The sequence below is a fragment of the Oryx dammah genome, unplaced genomic scaffold (genome assembly GCF_014754425.2).
Source record: "Oryx dammah isolate SB20612 unplaced genomic scaffold, SCBI_Odam_1.1 HiC_scaffold_2, whole genome shotgun sequence".
NCBI classification, from domain to species: Eukaryota; Metazoa; Chordata; class Mammalia; order Artiodactyla; family Bovidae; genus Oryx; species Oryx dammah.
In genome coordinates this window covers 175,210,027-175,225,952 of record NW_024070186.1, presented here as the reverse complement: position 1 = coordinate 175,225,952, position 15,926 = coordinate 175,210,027, and the positions used below count along the sequence as shown (strand labels likewise).

General features: G+C 39.8%; 1 protein-coding gene across 2 annotated transcripts in view; it reads right to left on the bottom strand.

Annotated features, from left to right (window-relative positions):
* The window catches only part of ACSM2B (acyl-CoA synthetase medium chain family member 2B), a 47,593-nt gene that overhangs the window by 13,885 nt on the left and 17,782 nt on the right, over window positions 1–15,926 (bottom strand). The window contains exons 7-13 of one of the 2 annotated variants that reach the window (XM_040257382.1): window positions 14,993–15,072; window positions 14,655–14,778; window positions 13,395–13,475; window positions 12,162–12,263; window positions 10,581–10,708; window positions 10,359–10,458; window positions 9,237–9,356 (exon numbers count right to left, since the gene is read on the bottom strand). In XM_040257382.1, coding sequence (XP_040113316.1) covers window positions 9,237–9,356; window positions 10,359–10,458; window positions 10,581–10,708; window positions 12,162–12,263; window positions 13,395–13,475; window positions 14,655–14,778; window positions 14,993–15,072 — 735 coding nt within the window. The remainder of the gene's footprint in view (window positions 1–9,236; window positions 9,357–10,358; window positions 10,459–10,580; window positions 10,709–12,161; window positions 12,264–13,394; window positions 13,476–14,654; window positions 14,779–14,992; window positions 15,073–15,926) is intronic. The other variant, XM_040257390.1, reaches the window with a different exon arrangement.

The window sequence follows — 15,926 nt, the reverse complement described above, 5'->3', positions numbered from 1 at the left end:
CAACAGCCAACAAGTTCCAGAGCAAGACATACCACACAAATTCTCCAGTAACCCAGGAACATAGCCCTAAGCTTCAATATACAGGCTGCCCAAAGTCACACCAAACCCACTGACATCTCAAAACTCACTACTGGACACTTCATTGCACTCCAGAGAGAAGAAATCCAGCTTCACCCACCAGAACACCAACACAAGCTTCTCTAACCAGGAAACCTTGACAAGCCACCTGTTCAACCCCACCCACAGCAAGGAACCTCCACAATAAAGAGGAACCACAAACTGCCAGAATATGGAAAGCCCCCCAACCCCCAAACACAGCAATATAAACAAGATGAAAATGCAGAGAAATACTCAGCAGGTAAAGGAATAGGATAAATGCCCACCAAACCAAACCAAAGAGGAAGAGATAGGGAATCTACCTGAAAAAGAATTCAGAATAATGATAGTGAAATGATCCAAAATCTTGAAAACAAAAATGGAGTTACAGATAAATAGCCTGGAGACAAGTATTGAGAAGATGCAAGAAATGTTTAACAAGGACCTAGAAGAAATAAAAAAGAGTCAATATAAAATGAATAATGCAATAAATGAGATAAAAAACACTCTGGAGGGAAGTAACAGTAGAATAACAGAGGCAGAAGATAGGATAAGTGAGGTAGAAGATAGAATGGTAGAAATAAATGAAGCAGAGAGGAAAAAATAAAAAAGAATTAAAAGAAATGAGGATAACCTCAGAGACCTCTGGGACAATGTTAACGCCCCAACATTCGAATCATAAGAGTCCCAGAAGAAGAAGACAAAAAGAAAGACCGTGAGAAAATACTTGAGGAGATAATAGTTGAAAACTTCCCTAAAATGGGGAAGGAAATAATCACCCAAGTCCAAGAAACCCAGAGACTCTCAAACAGGATAAACCCAAGGCAAAATACCCCAAGACACATATTAATCAAATTAACAAAGATCAAACACAAAGAACAAATATTAAAAGCAGCAAGGGAAAAACAGCAAGTAACACACAAGGGGATTCCCATAAGGATAACAGCTGATCTTTCAATAGAATCTCTTCAGGCCAGAAGGGAATGGCAGGACATACTTAAAGTGATGAGAGAGAAAAACCTACAATCCAGATTATGGTACCCAGCAAGGATCTCATTCAAATATGAAGGAGAAATCAAAAGCTTTACAGACGAGCAAAAGCTGAGAGAATTCAACACCACCAAACCAGCTCTCCAACAAATGCTAAATGATCTTCTCTAGACAGGAAACACAGAAAGGGTGTATAAACTCGAACTCAAAACAACAAAGTAAATGGCAACAGGATCATACTTACCAATAATTACCTTAAATGTAAATGGGTTGAATGCCCCAACCAAAAGACAAAGACAGGCTGAATGGCTACAAAAATAAGACCCCTATTTATGTTGTCTACAAGAGACCCACCTCGAAACAAGGGACACATACAGACTGAAAGTGAAGCGCTGGAAAAAGATATTCTGGCATATAGAGACAAAAAGAAAGCAGGAGTAGCAATCCTCATATCAGATAAAACAGACTTTAAAATAAAGGCTGTGAAAAGAGACAAAGAAGGACACTACATAATGATCAAAGGATCAATCCAAGAAGAAAATATATCAATTATAAATATATATGCACCCAACATACATACAATATGTAAGGCAAATGCTTACAAGTATGAAAGGGGAAATTAACAATAATACAATAATAGTGGGAGACTTTTATACCCCACTCACACCTGTGGATAGATCAACTAAACAGAATATTAACAAGGAAACACTAACTTTAAAAGACCAGTTAGACCTAATTGATATCTACAGGACATTTTGGAGAAGGAAACAGCAACCCACTCCAGTATTCTTGCCTGGAGAATCCCGGGGATGGCGGAGCCTGGTGGGCTGCCATCTATGTGGTTGCAGAGTTGGACATGATTAAAGCGACTTAGCAGCAGCAGCAGCATAGGACATTTCACCCCAAAACAATGAATTTCACCTTTTTCTCAAGTGCACATGAAACCTTCTCCAGGATAGATCACATCCTGGGCCATAAACCTAGGCTTGGCAAATTCAAAAAAATTGAAATAATTCCAAGCATCTTTTCTGACCACAGTGCAGTAAGATTAGATCTCAATTACAGGAGAAAAACTATTAAAAATTCTAACATATGGAGGCTGAACAACACACTGCTGAATAACCAACAAATCACAGAAGAAATCAAAAAAGAAATCAAAATATGCATAGAAACAAATGAAAATGAAAACACAACAACCCCAAATCTATGGGACACTGTAAAAGCGGTCCTAAGGGAAAGGTTATAGCAATACAGACTTACCTCAAGAAATAAGAAAAAAGTCAAATAAACAACCTAACTCTACACCTAAAGCAACTAGAAAAGGAAGAAATGAAGAACCCCAGGTTAGTTCAGTTCAGTTCAGTCGCTCAGTTGTGTCCGACTCTTTGCGACTCCATGAAACACAATGTGCCAGACCTCCTGTCCATCAACTCCCGGAGTCCACCCAAACCCATGTCCATTGTATCGGTGATGCCATCCAACCATCTCATCCTCTGTCGTCCCTTTCTCCTCCTGCCCTCAATCTTTCCCAGCATCAGGGTCTTTTCAAATGAGTCAGCTCTTCGCATCAGGTGGCCAAAGTATTGGAGTTTCAGCTTCAACATGAGTCCCTCCAATGAACACCCAGGACTGATCTCCATTAGGATGGACTGGTTGGATTAGTAGAAGGAAAGAAATCTTAAAATTAGGGCAGAAATAAATGCAAAAGAAACAAAAGAGACCATAGCAAAAATCAACAAAGCTAAAAGCTGGTTCTTTGAGAAGATAAATAAAATTGACAAACCATTAGCCAGTCGTCAAGAAACAAAGAGAGAAGAATCAAATCAATAAAATTAGAAATGAAAATGGAGAGATCACAGCAGACAACACAGAAATACAAAGGATCATAAGAGACTACTATCAGCAACTATATGCCAATAAAATGCACAACTTGGAAGAAATGGACAAATTCTTAGAAAAGTACAACTTTCCAAAACTGAACCAGGAAGAAATAGAAAATCTTAACAGACCCATCACAAGCATGGAAATTGAAACTAATCAGAAATCTTCCAGCAAATAAAAGGCTAGCACCAGACAGCTTCAAAGCTGAATTCTACCAAAAATTTAGAGAAGAGATAACACCTATCCTACTCAAACTTTTCCAGAAAATTGCAGAGGAAGGGAAACTTCCAAACTCATTCTATGAGGCCACCATCACCCTAATACCAAAACCAGACAAAGATGCCACACACAAAAAAGAAAACTACAGGCCAGTATCACTGATGAACATAGATGCAAAAATCCTTAACAAAATCCTAGCAAACAGAATCCAACAACATATTCAAAAGATCATACATTATGACCAAGTGGGCTTTATCCCAGGGATGCAAGGATTCTTCAATAACCACAAATCAATCAACATAATACACCACATTAACAAACTGAAAGATAAAAACCATATGATTATCTCAATAGATGCAGAGAAAGCCTTTGACAAAATTCAACATCCACTTATGATAAAAAGCCCTCCAGAAAGCAGGAATAGAAAGAACATACCTCAACATAATAAAAGCTATATATGACAAACCGACAGCAAACATTATCCTCAATGGTGAAAAATTGAAAGCATTTCCCCTAAAGCCAGGAATAAGACAAGGGTGCCCACTCTCACCATTACTATTCAACATAGTTTTGGAAGTTTTGGCTACAGAAATCAGAGCAGAAAAATAAATAAAAGGAATCCAGATTGGAAAAGAAGAAGTAAAACTCTCACTGTTTGCAGATGACATGATACTCTACATAGAAAACCCTAAAGACTCCACCAGAAAATTACTAGAGCTAATCAATGAATATAGTAAAGTTGCAGGATATAAAATTAACACACAGAAATCCCTTGCATTTATACACTAACAATGAGAAAACAGAAAGAGAAATTAAGGAAATAATCCCATTAACCCTTGCAATGAAAAGAATAAAATACTTAGGAATATATATACCTAAAGAAACAAAAGACCTATATATAGAAAACTATAAAACACTGGTGAAAGAAAACAGAGGACACAAATAGATGGAGAAATATGCTCATGGACTGGAAGAATCAATATAGTGAAAATGAGTACACTACCCAAAGCAATCTATAGATTCAATGCAATCCCTATCAAGCTGCTAATGGTATTTTTCACAGAACTAGAACAAATAATTTCACAATTTGTGTGGAAATACAGAAAACTTCGAATAGCCAAAGCAATCTTGAGAAAGAAGAATGGAACTGGAGGAATCAACCTGCCTGACTTCAGGCTCTACTACAAAGCTACAGTCATCAAGACAGTATGGTACTGGCACAAGGACAGAAATATAAATCAGTGGAACAAAATAGAAAGCACAGAGATAAATCCACGCACCTATGGACACCTTATCTTTGACAAAGGAGGCAAGAATATACAATGGAGAAAAGACAATCTCTTTAACAAGTGGTGCTGGGAAAACTGGTCAACCACTTGTAAAAGAATGAAACTAGAACATTTTCTAACACCATACACAAAAATAAACTCAAAATGGATTAAAGATCTAAATGTAAGACCAGAAACTATAAAACTCCTAGAGGAAAACATAGGCAAAACACTCTTCGACATAAATCACAGCAGGATCCTCTATGACCCATCTCCCAGAATATTGGAAATCAAAGCAAAAATAAACAAATAGGACCTAATTAAATTTAAAAGCTTTTTCACAACAAAGGAAACTATAAGCAAGGTGAAAAGACAGCCTTCGGAATGGGAGAAAATAATAGCAAACGAAGCAACTGACAAAGAATTAATCTCAAAAATATACAAGCAACTCCTGAAGTTCCATTCCAGAAAAACAAATGACCCAATCAAAAAGTGGGCCAAAGAACTAAACAGACATTTCTCCAAAGAAGACATACAGATGGCTAACAAACACATGAAAAGATGCTCAACATCACTCATTATCAGAGAAATGCAAATCAAAACCACACTGAGGTACCATTTCATGCCAGTCAGAATGGCTGCGATCCCAAAGTATACAAACAATAAATGCTGGAGAGGGTGTGGAGAAAAGGGAACCATCTTACACTGTTGGTGGGAATGCAAACTAGTACAGCCACTATGGAGAAGAATGTTGAGATTCCTTAAAAAACTGGAATTAGAAATGCCATATGACCCAGCAATCCCACTGCTGGACATACACACAGAGGAAACCAGAATTGAAAGAGACACGTGTACCCCAATGCTGATCACAGCATTATTGATAATAGCCAGGACATGGAAGCAACCTAGATGTCTATCAGCAGACGATGGATAAGAAAGCAGTGGTACATATACACAATGGAGTATTACACAGCCATTAAAAAGAATGCATTTGAATCAGTTCTAATAAGATGGATGAAACTGGAGCCTATTATACAGAGTGAAGTAAGCCAGAAAGAAAAACATCAGTACAGTATACTAATGCATATATATGGAATTTAGAAAGATGGTAACTATAACCCTATATGTGAGACAGCAAAAGAGACACAGATGTATAGAACAGTCTTTGGACTCTGTGGGAGAGGGTGAGGGTGGGATGATTTGGGAGAATGGCATTGAAACATGTATATTATCATATGTATAATGAATCGCCAGTCCAGGTTTGATGCATGAGACAGGCTGCTCAGGGCTGGTGCACTGGGATGACCCAGAGGGATGGGATGGGGAGGGAGGTGGGGAAGGGGTTCAGAATGGGGAAAACATGTATACCTGTGGCTGATTATGGCAAAACCACTACAATATTGTAAAGTAATTATCCTCCAATTAAAATGAATAAATTTATAAAAATAAATCCATATGTTATCAAGGTCATAGAAACTGAGGCTCATTTGAAATAGTATGTCATCATCAAAGGTTTGGTGACAATCTTCTACCAGACCTGGTCCAAATATCTTGGGAAAGCTTCTTATCAGATGTCATTTGCAGTAAAGGTCAATTCCAGTAAATCTTTACCTTCCTTTTCTTGCCAATGAAGATTGTCACAACTCAGCCAATGAAAAAACACTATACTTTGAACTTTCAGTTCCTTCCCTGGATACTCTGTTTACTATAGCCTTGCCAATTTCCCTTTCTTCTCTTCAAAAGAGACCTTTCCTTGCACATGGCTTGCCATAGTTCAAGACTCTGAATTTCAATCTTTGCTGCTGTCAAATAAACCCATTTTTGCTTGACAGTCTGGGGTTAAAAAAAAAAAATGGGAAAAACTAGAGATCTCTTCAAGAAAATTAGAGAAGCCAAGGGAACGTTTCTTGCCAAGACTGACAAAATAAAGGATAGAAACAGTATGGACGTAACAGAAGCAGAAAATATTAACAAGAGGTGGCAAGAATACACAGAAGAACTATACAAAAAAGGTCTTCATGACCCAGATAACCATGATGGTGTGATCACTCACCTAGAGCCAGACATCCTAGAGTGTGAAGTCAAGTGGGCCTTAGGAAGCATTAGTACGAACAAAGCTAGTTGAGGTGATGGAATTCCAGCCGAGCTATTTCAACTCTTAAAAGATGATGCTGAGAAAAGGCTGCACTCAATATTCCAGCAAATCGACAACTCAGCAGTAGCCACAGGACTGGAAAAGATTAGTTTTCATTCCAATCCCAAAGAAGGGCAATGCCAAGAAATGGTCAAACTATCACACGATTGCTCTTGTTTCTCATGCCAGGAAGGTAATGTTCAAAAGCCTTCAAGCTAGGCTTCAGCAGTACGTGAACTGAGAATTTCCAGACATATACATTAGGTTTAGAAAAGGCAGAAGAACCAGAGGTCAAAATGGCAACATCTGTTGGATCATGGAAAAAGCAAGAGAATTCCGGAAAAACATCTACTTCTGCTTCATTAATTACACTAAAGACTTTGACTGTGTAGATCACAACAAACTGGAAAATTCTTGAAGAGACAGGAATACCAGACCACCTTACCTGACTCCTGAGAAACCTGAATGTGGGTCAAGGAGCAACAGCTAGAACTGGACATGGAACAATGGACCAGTTCAAAATTGGGAAAGGAGTATGACAAGGCTGTGAATTGTCACCCTGCTTATTTCACTTATATGCAAAGTACATCATGCGAAATGCTGAGCTCGATGAGGCTCAAGCTGGAATCAAGATTGCTGAGAGAAATATCAATAATCTCAGATATGCAGATGACACCACCATAATGGCAGAAAGCAAAGAGGAACTAAGAGCCTCTTGATGAAGGTGGAAGAGGAGAGTGAAAAAGCTGGCTTAAAACTCAACATTCAAAACACAAAGATCATGGTATCTGGTCCCATCACTTCAGGGCAAATAGATGGAGAAAAAATGGAAACAGTGAGAGACTTTATTTACTTGGGCTTCAAAATCACTGCAGATGGGGACTGCAGCCATGAAATTAAAAAACACTTGCTCCTTGGAAGAAAAGCTATAACAAACTTAGCCAGTGTCTTAAAAAGCAGAGACATCACTTTGCCAACAAAGGTCCATATAGTCAAAGCTATGATTATTCCAGTAGTCATGTATGGACGTGAGAGTTGTACCATAAAGAAGGCTGAGTGATGAAAAATTGAGGTTTTTGAACTGTGGTGTTAGAGAAGACTCTTGAGAGTCCCTTGGACAGCAAAGAGATCAAACCAGTCAACCCTAAAGGAAATAAATACTGAATATTCATTGGAAGGACTGATGCTGAAGCTGAAGTTCCAATACTTTGCCCACCTGATGTGAAGACTCACTGGACTCATTGGAAAAGACCCTGATTCTGGGAAATATTGAAGGCAAGAGGAGAAGGGGATATCAGAGGATGAGATGGTTGGATGGCATCACTGACTCAATGGACATGAGTTTGAGCAAACTCTGGGAGATGGTGAAGGACAGGGAAGACTGGTGTGCTGCAGCCCATGGGATCATAAAGAGTCGGACATGACTGAGCGAATGAACAACAGCAAACACCTCTCTCTTCCCTTCTGTTTCCTTCCCCTTGTGTTGATCCCAAAGCACTCCCTAATAAACCTTAGCATGTTAAGTTCCTTCCCAGAGTTTGCCTCTCAGAAAACCCACCCATGATAATTAGCCTGTGTTGACAAAGCATCAGTGAAAATCTGGATTACCTAAGAATCTGAGATGTGTAAGGCTTACCACTTAAAAATTATAGTGTCTTGTGTGTGTGCATGTGTGTGTGTGTGTGTCTACCCCAAACACATAAATGCTTTTTTCATTCCCTCCAGCAAGCTTCTATCTTGTACCCAGCTCCAAAACCTGGGATACCCACTTCTACATCAATCTCCATGCCTTAGTTTCTCGCCCCAGTGTAAAAAAAAGCTGAAAACAGGGAGAGTGTATTCTATGTTCTTTACCTTTCCTGGTAAGAGCAGTTTCTTTTTATTATGGTGAGTTCACTGAGTCCATATCAGGGGGGTAGGGCAGCCCTCTCTCCCATCCTTCTTGTACTTGCTCAGGGCTGACTATATGACTCAGAACTGGCAAATCAGAGTGCCAATTCCTCTGGTTACAAAGATTGGTTTAATCATGGGCACATAACCTAAACTGGTCCAATGAGAATGAACTTGAAGACTTTTGCTGGTGACTTTGAGGGAAAAGATGCTTTTTTTCCTACTGAGATTATCTAAGCTGCTAAAACTGTTTGTTTGGAGCTCCTGGGGACTATCTCACAGGGGGCACAATTCAAGAAATGAAGCGAATACAGAAAGAAGGAGAGTTAAGGGATTAAAAAAGACATCCCTGACCACACCATCTTAATGATTGGTATCAGCCACAACAAAGCTTCCCCAACCTTGGACTTTACAACTGTGTGAGCAATACACTTCAGATTGAATTCCTGTCACTTGCAAATGAGAGAATCTTGAATAATATAGCAAGACTTCGATGCCAAGAGTAGGGATATGGACCAGATATTGGCTAGAACTTGTTCCCATGGGAGAATCTGAGTTTCAATTCAGAGTGAATTAAAGGCCAATTTTCAGACATCTAGGCAGTTACTGGATTGTCTTTTTGGATTTTCTTGGTCATAATCAGGCAAAACTTTAGAGTAAAGGCTTGGTCCTCACCCTGAAAAAGAGAACTACAAGAGGAAAACCATATCTCCATCCCTAAGTAAAGGGGGAAGGACATGGAAATCCAGAGGCCTTACCTTCCTTGGGTACTTGTATGGAGCTGTCACTGACTTCACATGCTGTTGCAGCTCCTTGGTGAGCTCGTCTGGGTCATGGGACAGAAAGTGTGGGGCCAAAACCACAAATGCCTTCACTACCTACAGCAAGGATGAGGGCCCAGAGAATGATCAGAGTGCATCGTCATCCCCTGGGATAATCAGTGTCAAGACTTCCACCACAGCCACCACCTTTATATCCCCTCATTTGCACCTCCAGATATCTGGGGCAAGGGAAAAGTAGGACCTGGGGACAATCATGGCCAAGATTCCAACTTTGTTTCAAGTTGTTTATTGATGAGCAGGTAAGACTGTAGACTGAGACCAGGATTACCTCATATCTCAGGGACAATAGAGTGTGATGGGAAAAAGCTAGTTAGAAGAGAGGAAAATAAAGGCTGGGAACAATAAACCTAAAAGATTTGTTTAATCTCTCCAAGCTAGTTTGCCAACCTATAAAACAGAGATCCAACTTCCATATTTAATTCATGGGAAATAAAAAGAAATCATATACAGTATGGCTTAGCTCAGTGCTTGGCACCCAGGGTTTTGAGCCTATGATATTTCCCACACCTGCCAGGTGTATGATATTATCAATTTTCACCCTGGACATCAACCCATGTCTTTCCACCTTAAATTTTCCTTCACATACACAAGCTCTTCTAGATTTCATCTGGGCTTATTTCATTAACCTTGGCATTATAGGGGCCTTTCTTCCTCTCTTCCTCTCACTAAAAACCGCCTGCCTCAAAGGCTCTATCTTGGCTTAAATTCCTCCTCTGTTCTAGTCAGGGAATAGATTCTGATTCAAATGCCAAACAGGATAGAATATCTGCAGCCCCAAATGATAGACTTTGTATAGTACTTATTACAGGTCAGACTTTGTTTCAAATATTAACACATTTAATATTAACACATTTAATCCTCACAACAGCTTTGCATCTTGCATATGGTTAAACTGAGACAGAAAGGTTAAATAACTTGTCCAGGGACACACAGCTAGTAAGCAGCAGGGCTAAGGTTTGGGCCCAGACTGTCTAGCTCCAGAGTTCATACTCTTAACTACCATCTGTACACCCCACCAGGCCACAGTTCCCCCATCACCTCTCCTCGAATGGGATCCGGGCTGCTTACTACAGCTGTCTCAACCACAGCAGGGTGCTCCATCAGTGCGTTCTCCACTTCTGAGGGCCCAATCCGGTACCTGTAGAAAAACCTATCTTTCAGAGAAGATTGGACACTCAACCTCTAGCTCAGTTCAGAAGTCTAGAATCAGACAGAATATAGAACTGGATTACCCTTTTCCTGCCCTGAAACCAAGCTTACCCACTAGAGTTAATGATATCATCTGTTCTTCCCATGAATCGGAAATATCCATCTTGATCCTTGATTGCCCGGTCTCCCAGGACCCAAAAATCCCCTCTGATGTTGGCTTCTGTCTTCTCAATATTGTCCTGGTGACCACAGAAAGACAGTCATTATACCTGCAAAGCCTAAATCCTCTGCCCTAGGCCTGCCATCACCAGAGTGCAGATTGTTCATTTTACAACTTGAATTACTATGCATGGTAAGACTTCCCTGAACAGGTGGAACTGGCACTTCTCCTTTTATTTATTCCACCCAGAGTCTCTCACTTACTCCTCTGGGGTCTAGTTTGATGGATAATATTAATGAATCCATTTGCCCATGCTCTAGGGCCTTTCCCCCAATGGATTCAACCTTTCCTTTAGTGGTCAGCCTAACCCCTGCTCCACCCCATGACAACATTCAAGGGCATCAAGATTTATTAGACATTTTTCTTGGGTCCAGATTGTTAGATATAAAAGTTCTAGAGATACACCAGCAAGCTGTCTGGACTTGGGTCAATGCGCATATTTCTGTAATGGCTGAACCCCTCTGTTCAATTGAAGTACCTGTTTATGAGCAGAGAGAACAGTTGAGGTTTGCTCCTTGTCAGAACATCTCTATATTTTGTTCAAGGGTAGGGGTGTGAGCTTTAGAGTAGATGTTTGATCTCTGGGTTAAAAGGTGGCATAGGGAATTCGTAGCCTAACTCCTTCATTTGGAAGTTAGGGGTAGTAAAGATCTGAAAAAGCAAGAGGAATCTGAGGAAATTGAGGTGTGAGAGATCAGTAACTTGTCCAAGATCACACAGCAATTAGTAAGGCAGTATTTTAAACTCAAGTAATTTGGGCCCAAGGACTTCGAGGGGTAATTGAAAGAATTAAACAAGTTTAAAGTATATAAACTTCTTTAGGAGAGTGCTTGCCATGTGGTAAGCTTGCAATAAATGGCAGCAACTGTAACTTTTGGATTATTTACTTTATTATTTAATCATCTTGGTGTCAGAAGTCCCTGCCCATTGTTCACTGTGGTGGACTTGAATGAATCTTGTAAACTCTGACTTCACCATTTTCACCCATAGAGTGGGGCAGTTGGATCTGAGGGTCACCTATTTTTAATATTTCAAGATCTGAAGATAGGAATGCTTCTAACTTATGGTGAAGTCTTAGTGTAAAGCATCTTGCCTGGCTCTAGAGGAGATCATTGGCATAGAGCAGGGCATAGTACTTGAGAGAGGGGGCAGTACTGCCCTTGGAAGAATGCTGCCCTATGTAATTCAAGGACAATAAACTTTCTGTCATAAAACAGCTCTTGGAAGTGGAAAAGGGTTACTGTGAGAAAGACAATTCATCAACTGGAATCTTAACCATAGGCTAAGAAAAGCAAGAGTGAATAACTAGGCTTTTTGCTAGGCAAAGTGCTCATTCCTAGACAATTTTTGTCCTTTGCCCCTTTGTCCCTATTTCTTACCAATGCTTCTTGGGAGGTGGGAACTCCCCTCATGCCTCTCAGAACCCACTATTTGCACTAGGAGACAGAGGGGGATGAGCAAGCTTTCCTCACCACATAGCCAGAAAAGATGCCTATAGGTCTGATGGGTTTGACTCTGATGCCCACATCTCCTTCTGTGCCAGGTGGCAGGACATTGCCCTTCTCATCTATTACCTGGAGGAAGAAGCAGATTGGAAGAATGGTTTGCATAACAATAGACAGCTTGAATGGCAACATGAAAGAGCTGATCAAATAGATCATATTATTCTAGTGGTGACTGAAAAGAGTTGGAAACCAAGAGAAGCCAAGAGCTTTAAGCCCAAATCTTTAATCCATTTGCCTGAAACAGTTTAGGTACAACCCCTTAGTGAGACTGGACCAGATGATCTTGGGAAGATACTTGTAGTTTTAGGAGTTCATGAAGTATAATGGCACTATACTTTACTTCTTATATATTAGTTTTGAGGCTCACAGACTTGGACATCAGTTAGATTAAAGTTCGAATTATGACTCTGATACTTTATTAGTTGACTTTGTGTTACCTAAGTTCTATGTCTCAGTGTCTTCATCTGTGAAACAGAGATAATAATAGCTTATTTCACCAAATTATGTGAGAATTAATTAATATACTAAAAAGCAGTCTTCATAAATGATTATCATAGATATCAGGGATCAGGTAATTATACATAACGCTGACTAGAATGTAAATTGTTATACTTTAAATACATATGCATATATATATATATATATACACATATAGATAAGCTCTATATCTTAGAATTTAGCCCAAAGAAATAAGAAAGGATAGAAGCAAAATTTTAGCTATGGCATATTCATTGTAGTGTTGATTTTACTAGCAAAAATTTTAGAAATCATCTATTAACTAACAAAAGGCATTAAGAGTGGTGGAACCATACTATCTATTGCTATGTGGTAATTAAAAATTATGCTGTAGATAGGTATTAATTGACCTGAAAAGATGGCCACCCAAGATTACTCAGTGATAAAATTAAGTCACAAAATTGTATGTCAAAATTCACCCCTATTTTTGTTTCAAAATGAGTATATTTATATAACTAACTAGCTAACTAATTTTTCAGCTATTCAAAGTGGTTTTTCATCGATGATTAGAATATGAATAACTTCCTTTCTCCCCCATCCCTCCCTTCCTCCCTCCTCCCACACTCCTTTTTAAATATTATTTTAATATATTTATACTCTATTATTTTTGGACAATGTAATAAGTAAATTGCTGAAAAAATATATACATATATGTACCTTCCCTCCTTAATACCCCTAACAAACCTGCACATCATAATGGGGAATTGCAGTTCCCAGGTAGCCAGGTTTGATTTTCATTGTCTTGGAAACTCTGCAAGTGAGTCCCTGTGGAAAGTAGTAGACAGATTGGTAAAAAGATTCAGCAGAGCAGGTCCTGACACAGTCCTGTAGTTGGTTCATGTTTGGTAGCTCCCTCTCTCCCTTTTCTCTGGTTTGTTCCCTTTTCCTGGAACCTCCATCCTAGAGGTTTCACTAAAGTATTTGAAAAGCTTCTGATTGACCTTGCCTCAGGGAAGAGGAACTAACAACTAGTAATTAATGCATTGCAATCTCTTCAGAGGGATCATACTTTAATAAGGGACTATGGATACCAAAATCCTTTAATTCAGTGTAGGATTAAATTCTCTTCCATAAGAAGGAGAGCTCTGCTTGAATCCTGAGATGAATATTCTCCTATGGAGATCTTGGTGTCCAAAGGAGCATCCCCAGACATGGTCTCCTGTGAATTGCTAGAAGCCCAGTTGTAACTCCATTGTCCTCACCCACACTTGTAACGTTCTTCCACATCACAGTGCTGCCATGAGCCCTCTCAGGAGCTCTAATGGTTCAGGGGACCCATTAACCATAAAAGGATGTGGATAGAAGAGTATAGAGGAGGAGGCAATAAGTACTGAGAGTCAAAGTAAGAACACTGGGGAAAAGAGTTGGGGGAAGTATTCCCCAGGTTTTTTTGATAAGTGGCATAGTATGGAGCAACATGAGTCCACATTGTGCTCAAGGGACCCCAAAAGTTCCAAGAAGATATCTAAGCAGATGAGATGGGGGTGGGGGTCTTAGTGGGTTCTCTTCTCCATCTCTTACTTCAGTCTGACCAGCTTGAAATTTGCTTGACACATGTAATAAACTCAAGTCTCCGCCAAAACATTCCCCGGCTATAGAGGACTCTCCTGATGACACCACCTGAAACACCAGGCCATTATCCCACCTCTCTTCACCTTACCTGCTTCACCTGTCTCTGTAGAACTTTTCACCATCTGGCATGTCATTTATCTGTTTATATCTTTCTCCCCCATGATCGCTAGAATGTAATCTCCATGAGAGCAGGAACTTTGTCTGTTTTATTTCTGCTGAATTGCCAATATCTCCCCCATAGTAGGTGCTTAATAAATATTTATATTTATTGAATAAGTATATGATAAATGGTGGCTCATATCTTTATTATCAAAGAGCCTTTGAAACTCATGAGTTTCACCAGCCCATGGTTTCCTAGAGCAAGTTTCCTACCGTTTCTGTCTGGCCATAGAATTCTAGGATGTCCAGTCCTGTTTGGATCTTCCATTTTTCCAGAGTGTCTGGAAGGAGGGTCTCCCCGCCACTGAAGCAACACTTTAGATGTGGGAACTTGTAACTGAGGAAAGGAAGAGAGATCAGTGTTCTCCTGAGCCTCCCTTGAACCAGACTTTGCTTAAGCCTACAGCTGGATTCTAGGTGCTTTGACACTGAGGTTGACTTATTGGGGGCTATGCATGCTCAGAGGGTCACATAAATACACATATGAGTATGTCACAGAGGCAAGGTATGGCCAATAGACCAGAGGCTCTTAACCCCAAAATCCCCATCACCTGGAAAGGTCCTGTAGTAGCAACATCCGATAAACAATGGGTGCGCCTATCATGTAGTTAATTGGATAGCTGGACAGAACCTGGAAGAAGAGAGTTGAACTTCATCAGTAGCACAGAGGTTATGGGTATGGTCTATGAAGCTGTAGACTTAAAGCTTAGCTTCTTTAATGCGTCTACTTCAGGCCAAATGAACCTGATTTTCATGAACCCTCAAACCAAAAATGGCAGATAAATGATTGCAGTTTTTTATTATAGAAAAAAGTCGAGCACAGTTGTTTTTTGTTTTTTGGTCAAATCAGGCTTCTTCTTCCTGGCAATTGACTGGCTTGTCCCTATGAACTCACCTCTAGAATTATATAAACCTCCAGTCACCAAAGGAGGATCAGCTGCTATTATAAACCAACCATGTGGTCTTAACTGGTGGAGGTTAAGTCTTGAAACTCCTTAGACCAGTTTTACAATAGGCTAATGATCTCTGTTCATTTCCAAGGCAACCCATTCAATATCACTGTAATCCAAGTCTACGCCCCGACCAGTAATGCTGAAGAAGCTGAAGTTGAATGGTTCTATGAAGACCTACAAGACCTTCTAGAATTAACACCCCCAAAAGATGTCCTTTTCATCATAGGGGACTGGAATATAAAAGTAGGAAGTCAAGAAACACCTGGAGTAACAGGCAAATTTGGCCTTGGAGTACAGAATGAAGCAAAGAAAAGGCTAATAGAGTGCTGCCAAGAGAATGCACTGGTCATAGCAACACCCTTTTCCAACAACACAAGAAAAGACTCTACACATGGACATCACCAGATGGTCAACACCAAAACAGACTGATTATATTCTTTGCAACCAAAGATGGAGAAGCTCTATACAGTCAGCAAAAACAAGACCGGGAGCTGACTATGGCTCAGATCATGAACTCCTTATTGCCAAATTC